The 10,559-nt window shown below is 28.5% G+C and overlaps 1 protein-coding gene across 1 annotated transcript; it reads right to left on the bottom strand.

Moving 5' to 3' along the window:
- Positions 1 to 7,111: 7,111 nt before the first annotated feature.
- LOC145976279 (ATP-dependent DNA helicase Pif1-like) lies at positions 7,112 to 10,429 on the bottom strand. The gene is made up of 4 exons (XM_083107350.1): positions 10,342 to 10,429; positions 9,298 to 9,438; positions 8,248 to 8,598; positions 7,112 to 8,037 (listed from the first exon to the last, which is right to left on the bottom strand). Exons 1-4 carry the CDS (start codon positions 10,427 to 10,429, stop codon positions 7,112 to 7,114), a joined length of 1,506 nt encoding a protein of 501 aa, XP_082963476.1.
- Between the last annotated feature and the right edge of the window lie 130 nt (positions 10,430 to 10,559).

Raw genomic sequence — 10,559 nt, 5'->3', positions numbered from 1 at the left:
ATACCGGTGGTCGAGAGCCGATCGCTACGCGTTTTACGACACCCCGAATCCCGGAAAGAGATGAACGGTTCCTTATCGACTACGGCCGATGTTACGATCGTCCTTGATGCTTCGGTCGCTTGTCACCGATCACCCGAAATGCACGAAATTCGAAAGCTCGGTACCAATCCCGAACGACAACGAGACACGAAAATGGTGATGGCGACAGAGCGGCCGGTCCGCGGACGGAATCGCGTACGTGGCTTACAATTATGTGATGGGCAACCTCACCGATACTCGCTCCCGTAGACAGGGGATGATCCTCGGTCTCGTCCTCTCGACAACTTCGGCTGCGACGCACACACGACAACGACAAAAGTCTATTCGACACGACTAAACGCTGAGAACGCCCGCACCAGAATGTCTCCCTGGATCTCGCGATCCAGGGTCGATAGCAGCGTCAATCCTGCGCGCAGGGGTGCGCGGATTCGCGGCCAATAGCGCTGCGACACGCGAGATATTAATGCGCCCCGCGGCAACGCCGTATCGGGGGCCGTAACGACCCCGATAATTCGAGAATCTTCATGTCGGCGACCCTGCTATCGGCGGTCTTCCTGAGGTCGATCTTTCGTCCTCCGTCCTCGGAGGGTAGCACCGATCCGACCCGGTGATCCCGGTCCAAGATAGCTATTTCTTGGAGACTTCTCCTTTCATTGCAGGGGGCGAATTCTGCCCGCGACTCTGTGCTGTCCTGATCCTCGGGCGCTATCTTCGCTCCCGACTCGAAGGCTGTAAGCGCCGTGCCGGTGGTCGCAAAATGATTTCTCTTCTTCTCCTTCGCGATGTTCTCCGGCAGGTTGCCCGACGTACAAAATATTACAAAAAAAAGTAAATTAATAATGACGCGAAATATAACAATGGCTCGTCTCTCCGGAGATTTCGATACGGCTCTCACAATCTTTTTCTGGCGCGGCCGCTCGGTTCGCGCCCCATCAAGATTTCCGGGGCGGATGGACGCGCGTCGGGACGGCAACGTCACAATATATATATATATATATATATATATATATATATATATATGTACATTAATTTTAAATTTATATATACATTTCTTTTCTTTAGTAACATAAATAAATAATTTTTGTGGAAAGTCCATTCACATTTTTGTAAGAGATTTTTAAAAAATATTCTTATAAAATAAATCGAAATAATTTTTGATTCATTAATTTTTAAATGTTCATAATTAATAACTGTTTATAAACGTTTTCTACTTATTAATCTTATTTATTCATTTTAGTTATTATTTAGTTTTATTTTATTAAATTTGATATATAAAATGAAATAATCAGATAGCATCTTTAATTATATCTTACCTATGTAGAGTATTTTTAATTCAATAGTACTTTCTAGCAACTCAATCAATTGAAGAAAGAGAGAGATACAATAACTATTTTTTATTTATTTAGTACATCTTTATTTTTCTCAATATGAACATCATATAATATTTCAAAAAATTCACGAAACAAGAAATGAAATATTGCTTTTATTATAAAACATTGAAATATATTTTAACCATAATAATCTTATTGCATAAGAAAATTTAACTTCACAGATGATCTAAACATTCTTGTAAAGAATACGAGATCAATTATACATTTTGATGTATGATTTATTAAAAAAGATAACATAACTATCGTAGCATACAAAGAAATCAATTGTAAATATAAAGTCAGAGTGTGCTTGTTACTTTAAAAAAATTGATTGTAATTATAAAGCCAAATGAAGAGTGTGCTTGTTGCGACTTTCCTTATTTATTCTATAATGAGCAAATTTTAAATAAAAAATAATTTGAACAAATGTTAATAAACTTAAAATCAATAAACATTCGCAAACAATTCTCTAATTTGCAAGTATATATGTATATACTTATATATATATATATATATATATATATATATATATATATATACTTACTAAGTAATAAAATTCTCAACGTCTTTCAATTCAAAACATAACCTTATGTACAAAAAATTTTTTTTGGTAACTCAGTTGTATTATCACTATATGTCCTTTTTGTGATTGGCTTTGTACCCTTTAAACACTGAGCGAAAGATATCGTTGATTTTTCGTCCGATACTTTTATGTCAGATATATTTTCTACCTCCAAATAGAAAACTTCATCAAAAAAATCAATTTATAAATTAATGATAAAAATAAAAATAAAATAAAAAAATTAAGAATAATAAAATTATGATAAAATTATCTTACTTGCAACTTTCACATATCCCTTAATTTGAACATGCTCTCCCTTCTTATAATAATTTTCATGTTCGTAATTTGTAATTTGTACCTCCAATTTATAAGTCCCGTCTGTGATTGATCCGTAACCATAACTCTTTAAATTATTAGTAAATGTATTAAAGTTAGTTTTTATAAATCCATTTATAACTGAAAAATAATTTATTTTCACGTTAAATTTATTTCAATTAATAATATATTTAATTAGAAATAAAATTTGACTATAATTTCTCACATCTAAATATTCGTACTTTATAATGTAGAAATCCTATTACAATTGAAAAATATTTTTATATTAAATTTATTTCAATTTTAATAATATAATTAAAAATAAAACTGGAGTATAATTTTTACCATATCTAGATATTCATACTTTATAATGTAGAAAAAGTTTTGGACTTCATGTAATTAATTATATACAATATATAATATTTTTATAATCATGTACAAATTAGATAATTATCTTGATATATAATATACATATAAATACAAGACTATTATTGACACTAAATGTCGTTTTAATACTTACGAATACATGTATCTAAATACTCTGGAATATTCGAAATATTAATCAATTTAGGTTTTACTGCATCAATCTTCGTTTTTAAATTAAAAATGCCAAGATTATTTATTATAGTATTCGAACGAATAATTAATTCGTATGGTAAAGTACCATGATTAAAATCCGCAACTTTTGGCTTTCTAGCTTTTGCTCTGTCAATATGAATTATCTATTAAGTGCAAGAGTGTTATTAAGACAAATTAGATTAGAAATAAAATTATTAAATATTAAGTAGTAATTTATAGTTATAGTTTTTAGTTGCTTTATTCTATTTTTATCTATTAATATGAGTTGTTTTTTGTTAAATTACTCTTATAATTATTGTTAATTATTATTGTTCTAAATATAAATTCTAAATTTATTACTCGGTTCGGCTGCAAATGATGTTTGATTCTTTCTATTTCTTTCTATTTCTGTATTCCACGCCACAATTTGTATGCGATGTTTATTATTATTATTTAAAAGAAATTTTAATAATCTGTAATGTTGTGCTTTCCCAACTATTTTTGGTCCGTCGATTTCATCGATAAAACCGATTACTTCTCTGAAATATTCTTGATCAAAATTAATATTTCTTCTTATTTTTTAAGGCTTCTAAACTCGTTCCGATATCTTATGAGATTATGACGTCAGAGCTAGAAAATGACACACTAAGAATTCTTGTGTGTATCTCTCATCAAATCTACATCAAATCTACATTTATATTATATTCATTTTATGGCTCTTTTTTTATTAACTTTCAAAGGAAAGGAATAATACTCGGAGTATTTTTGAAGTGATCTAAACTGTCATTTTATGTAAATATTCTATTTGAAAATGACATGCAAAAATTCTCAGCGTATCATTTCTTGTCTTTGACGTCACGATCTCACAAGATGTCAAAAAGAGTCCTAAAGTTAAAACATTAAATAAGAGATTTAAAATATTAGAATTACTACACAAATAAATTTATTAACTTTTAATATAAATAATATTTATATTTTTAAAATAGAAAACATAAAAACTTACACAGTCGAATCTTCCAGTTGCACCATTTCCAACATTTCATTCGAGGAAAAATTAATAACTTCTATCTCATCTTTTTCATTTAAAATAGATATTTCTTGTTTATTATGTGTTAATCTGTACAAATTAATTACAAAAACTTTAATATATAAAAAATACAAATTTAATATAAATATTAGACAATTTAAATAGATGAAAATGAATAAAATAAGAACAAATACACAAAGATTTAAAGATATTATTCTATGATGGTTAACCAATGTGTAATTTATTAATACTAGAACAATACAAGCGCGCGCTACGCGCGCGCCATTTATTTTATGTACATAAATATAAACAAATACAAATCTCAGTTCCAAATTGCTTCAGAAAAAAAAATATATATAGGGGAGACCGGGAACAAAAGTAACATTTTTTGTATTACAGGTCAGCTATTAATTATCGACAGAGATATAATAAAAAAGATTATATATTAAAAAACTATTTATTATTCTATTATTATACTTATGTTTCAATCTCAAATGATAGATATTTAAAGAGCTACTATAGCTTTTCGCAAGTACGTTGATTGTTACTTTTATCCTGGGGTCTGGGACGAAAGTAACATAGTCTGGGGATAAAAGTACCAGTTCTTATTTTCGCGAAAATATAATAAATATGACTTTTTTTCAATTTAAGGCAACTTTTATTATAATCTTTTATTAAACAAGATAACTTTTATTATAATTTTTATTATAAACTTGTATTATATTAAAATAAAAAATAAAATAAATATTTATTTTTATCATCTTTGAAAAACTTAAAAGAAATAATCTTCGTTAAGCAAAATAATTATAAATAATATTATAAAATAATTATATTTAATATCACATCAGTTTTGTGCTTTTTTAAGTCTAAATAATAGTTTAATTCTAAGTAATAGTGTAATAATATGAGTGTATGATAACTACTAATACAAAAAAGATTGGTATCTATTCCGATTCACAATTATGGCATACGTAATAAGAATCGCCTTTGGTACAGTTATTATGGGACCAGTCCTTACACTCTAAGCATCGAAACATGTTACTTTCGTCCACAGAGTGTCGTGTTATTTTTGTCTTCGGACACATTTTTTAGAATAAAAGCATTATAACCCAAATATGATGCAAGACTTATCCAAATCATCTATAAATACTTAAGAATATATTTTAGAAGAATGCACCGGCAAATAATTATATCAATATATACACTTTAATTAGGCATAGATACAAAAAAACTAAAACAAGAAATATTTACGTGAATAATGCAAATACACTAATTTCACTCCTGCATGTGCAACTGGAGCGATCGTTCTACAACAATTAGCTGAAAAGGAAGAGCATTAGGGCGTATGTGTTTGACTGTATAGTACAAATTATTCAATATATTGTGTAGGTTAGTAGTAGGCTTATTACTTTCATGACACTATTACTTTTGTCCCCAGTCTCCCCTATATATTTATTCATATATTTTTAATTTTTAATATTATATATATATATATTTTACACACACACATATATATTCATATAGTTTTAATTTTAAATATTATATATATATATATATATATATATATATATATATATATATACATATAAGTATTCCTTTTCTTCATCTAGCAAAGATAAATTCGCGTTCCTTTTTTATGTATTTATAGAAATACAGAATTAGTAATCAAGGAAAACTTTATATTTGATCAATGATTAAATTATTGAAAATTATTATATTATATTGAATGTATTATATTATTTTATGTAGTTGTTTTTGTTATTACAATATACATACAATTTCCTTTTGTCAACATCTATGTCACAATATTTCTTATTATTTATATTAGTATACTGGGTGTGCTAGGATTCGCGAACATGGAATATATATAATATATATATACAGGGTGGCCCACGTAAAGTGTTACAAATTTGTATTTCGGAAACGAAGCAATTTAGAGAAAAATATTTCAGACAAAAGTTGTATGGTTTCAAGGGGGACATAAGATGATGTCATTAGTTTGACCTTGAAGAGTCACCTAAAGGTCACGTGCAGGTCACCTCCAACTTTTTAAATGGGACATCCTATATGCTTTTACATATTCTTGTAGCTCACATAATTGTTGTTTTTTTTCTTTTTTATGTGTTTTCTTTACACCAATTGATTCCTCTTATTATTTTGTACATAAAAGTATTAAGGTAAGATAATCGAAAAATGAATATTTTACAAGATATTTTACGGTTTATGTAAAATTAAGAAATGATTTTAAGCCTCATAACTCGGAAAGTACTTAATGAAAATTAACCTAATTATAGTGTTTTGGAAAGCTCTCGAGATGAGAATATGTAAAAGCATATATGGTGTCCCATTTAAAAAGTTGGAGGTGACCTTCACGTGACCTTTAGGTGACTCTTCAAGGTCAAACTAATGACATCATCTTATGTCTCCGTTGAAACCATACAACTTTTGTCTGAAATATTTTTCTCTAAATTGCTTCGTTTCCGAAATATAAATTTGTAACACTTTACGTGGGCCACCCTGTATATATATATACATATATATATTTCTCATATATTTTTTATTTTTTTAAATTAAAACCACTAAAAATATAATTTTAATTATGTTTAAAAAAATAATTATATTTAAGATTATAAATTATTTCTGTTTTTTTTAATTTTATTTGTTAAATATCAATTAGAATTACGTTGTATCATTTAACTAAAAATAATATTCTTTTTTAAAATTACGTTTTTCATACATTTATAACTTGTTACTAAGAACTTTAAACTTTTATGAGAAAAAATGCTTATAAATTTATATCTTTTATGAATCTTTTTTTATTTGAAATTTTATTATTAATTTAATTTAAAATAGAGAAATTTTGCATCTTTCTATTATATATTTCTATATTTTTATTACATATTTTTATAAAACATCAAATCAAATAAAAAATGAAAATATCTAAAATATCTAAAATTGTCTATACATATAAATTAATATTTTAAAGTTTAGAAATATAATTCTTTATACACATAATTTTTGACACAAGCATTATCTCTTTGATTACCTAGAAAAACTTTTAATGCTTGCCAAGAACGAACTCGTGAGAAAGCAACATAAAGTTGCCCATGATTAAAAATATCTTTGCGAAGATCAAGACCTACTCTATCAAACGTCTGTCCTTGTGATTTATTAATTGTCATAGCAAAAGCTAATTTTACAGGAAATTGCCTTCTTGAAAAAGTAAAAGGATAAACGTTTTCAATATAATGTTATGCGATTTAGAAAAACAATATCTCCTGTTTTATCACCTGTTAAAATTTTACACTTCAATAAATGATCAGTAAGTTCTATAATCATTAATCTAGTACCATTACAAAGACCTTCATTAATACTAAGATTTCTGATCAACATAATAATACAATTTGGTCTTAATCGTAATTCATGAGGAGGAAGAGATGATGGAGATAAACTATTTAGATATTCTGGTAACAAAGCTTCTCCAATATCATTGTCACCACAATTTACAGTACTATCTATACTCGTATAAATTCGTTCACCAGTTATATCTAATAATTCTACAACTTTTTTATTGATTTCATCTACATCAATATTTCTTGCAGAAAGTATAGCACATTTAGTTATTTTATCAAATTCCTTTTTTCGTATTAAATCACCATATATATCTTCTACAATATCAACATTAATAGGTGCTATGCAACATTCAGGAATTTGTATATTATCATTGGAATCATTTAATATACCATCTCCCATATCTAATAAAAATTTTGCAAATTCAATTTCTTCTGGAAGAACTCGCATATTTTGTATCAAAGAATAATTTACAAAATGTTTCCAAATAGGACTAAATTTGATAGAAAGATTCACAATTTCACTTCGAGTGCCACGTACTTTAATAGGGAGAAGTTGTCTAAAATCACCACCCAATATAACAATTTTTCCACCAAAAGGTAAATCATTATTCATAATATCACGCAAGGTACGATCCATAATCTCTAAAGCATATCGTGGAGCCATTGGTGCTTCATCCCAAATATAAATATCCGTTTCTTTTAAATATTGAGCTTCTTTTGATTGGATTTTAATAGCAGATGATGAATCAGCAAATAATGGAACTGGTAATCCAAACGTTTTATGAATCGTTCTTCCAGCAGGTAATAACCTCGCTGCAATGCCCGTAAAAGCCATTGTACATACGCGTTTATTTTTAATTTTAGCTAAATAATAAATAGTTGTATATATAAATATTTTCCCTGATCCACCCGGACCATCGATATAAAAACAATAATTATTATTAGTATCACTATCTAATCTATTTAATATAAAATCGACTATTTCTTTTTGCTTCTCATTTAATTGTTTGTATTGTTCGGTACCTATTTCCATAGCTTCTTCAAGTGTCACGTAATCTTCCTCTGTACTATTTTCTGTTAACTGTTCCATTTGTGGAAAATCGGCAAGACTTTTACCTTCAGCACGAAGTATACTATTTATTTGTTCATATGCTTTATTTTGTCCTTGTAACATACCAAAATGTCGGATGTAATCTTCTGACATTGCTATTTTAAAACTTTCCCATAACTGTTCTGGCTGTAATGGCTGACAGTGTAATAATATACGAACAAATAATCTACGAAGTTGTCGTGGCATCATCCATTCAACAGCTTCATTCATAGCTTGTTTCCATTCATCATCATCTTCGATTAGACCTAAAGCTAAACATGTCTCTGAAAATGATTGATAAAATTGTCCATTTACAGTTCTTAAATCATTAAAACTTGTAGCGTCCTTTACTGTAAGTAATAATAATCGTAAATGAAATAATTCTGTTTGTGTTGGACTAACAGAATACATTCGTCCTACACAATTAAAATGACTTTTGCGTTTGACCCAACATGATACATTTTTACCATTAATTTTTTCTTTTTTAAATGTATAATAACGTGGAATTTCTACATATAAATATTGTCTTGCTTCTTCATCACGTGAGTTCAATGAAAAATAGTCTATTAACATAGTAACTTGATTTAAAGCAGTAAGCATTGCGTCTTCAGTAGATTCATTTTCAATTATAATATTTTGTTCATTAGGAAGGTGGACTGGCAAACGTATTATAGCATGACTTTTATCCTGTAATTTTTTACTAAAAATACGCCAGGTGGCTTCCACAGGTCCAACATAACGAGCTTCAATATAATTATGTATCTCATCATGATCAATAATTACGTTTTGTGTTGTTGGTTCAATAGTTATAGCAGCAGCATCATGTCCTTTATAAATATATTTATACAAATATTTAACTGATTTAATACTTGAAACTACTTCAACATTAATATGACAATTAAATATAACTGATAAAGTAGGACAATATGGAACAACATAACGATTATCAACTATATATTTACCAGGACGTTCAAAACATTTACCATTATTTCGTCGACGATAATAAGGATAAGCATCTTCATCCATTCTAGTTTCTTTGAGATAAGGTTTTGGATAATGTTTCGAACACTGCCCATCTACCAAACACCAATCGCCACAAGGTCCATGAATCATATGTCTCATGACTATATTATGTAAAATTGGATTCTCATAGGGATCAGGAATTTCAGCAGAAATATATTTATCAACAATTTGTGGTGTTGTTATTTTAAAATTATATTTTAATGTAATTAATATATGAATATGTGGTAATCCGCGTTTTTTAAATTCAATAACATATACAAACGCTGCTACTTCACCAAAAAATTTTTGTTTCACAATCAAATCAATTAAATAATCTTTTTTAATGTTAAAAACACGAGCACAAATGTCAGGCCTATCACAAGCTTGTTGACCAGGCAAGAGATTTTCCTCAATTTCACGCCATTTTGGATTACAAGTCATGGTAATAAAAAGATCTGGTTTACCAAATTTACTAACAATTGCCATTGCATCTTGATAATGTTGTAACATGTTACGTGGTGACCCAATAAACGTAGAAGGAAGTATAATCATTTTTCCAATACGTCCACTTAAGTTATTCGCCATAGTTTGTATGTAATCTTTTAAACCTTGATATGTTTCAGCACGTAATTCTTTTTGATGAGTTTTGCAATAATCAATTCTATCTTTTTCAATTTTTACATAATTATCAACGAGCCACTGTTGAAATAGACGACGACCTAATAAAAAAACATTAAATTCATCACGAATGGCCATGCGATATTTAATATATTGTCCCCTGGTTATTCGTCTATTACTATTTAATTTTGTTAAATGACGATGCCATCCTTGAGTACCAAATGGATAAAACAATGGATATATCCATGGTTCAACATTGGGATCCATAATACTAACTTTTTGCAAAGTTTTAGTATTTTTATTACGTATTATAACATATGAATCTGGAATTTCTCCATCAGCAGTCGTATAAAAAACAGCAGCAACTTCATTAGTTCTTTAAGCATTATATCGACGTCGATCCATACCTGGTTTTAAAGTAAATAATAATTGTAATTCCGGTAATTTTTCACCAGATTCCATTTCTAATTGTTGATTTTTTAATTCTTCACCCATCATTTGATAAGAATGAGCAAACACATTACAGTCCCGCATTATATATTCAAGATTTTGAACGATTTCACAATCTAAATTTGAATTTTGATTAAGACGATAATTTATTGCTTCATTTGAATCAACAATAAAA

Source organism: Camponotus vicinus, unplaced genomic scaffold (assembly GCF_025532165.1).
Source record: "Camponotus vicinus isolate PSW18456_S1 unplaced genomic scaffold, iyCamVici1.0 SCAF_8, whole genome shotgun sequence".
Taxonomy (NCBI): Eukaryota; Metazoa; Arthropoda; class Insecta; order Hymenoptera; family Formicidae; genus Camponotus; species Camponotus vicinus.
The sequence above is the reverse complement of the archived record's forward strand: the minus strand, read 5'-3'. Positions and strand labels throughout refer to the sequence as shown.

Bases quoted from the DNA above. Each gene is read 5' to 3' on its own strand.
- LOC145976279 (XM_083107350.1), bottom strand. From the start codon at position 10,429: ATGGGTGAAGAATTAAAAAATCAACAATTAGAAATGGAATCTGGTGAA. The intron at 9,439-10,341 runs GTATGGATCGAC...TACATAATATAG, and splicing joins ATTATTTACTTTAAAACCAG to TCATGAGACATATGATTCAT. The intron at 8,599-9,297 runs GTAAATGTTTTG...AATCATTTTCAG, and splicing joins TTATCGTCGACGAAATAATG to AGACATGTTTAGCTTTAGGT.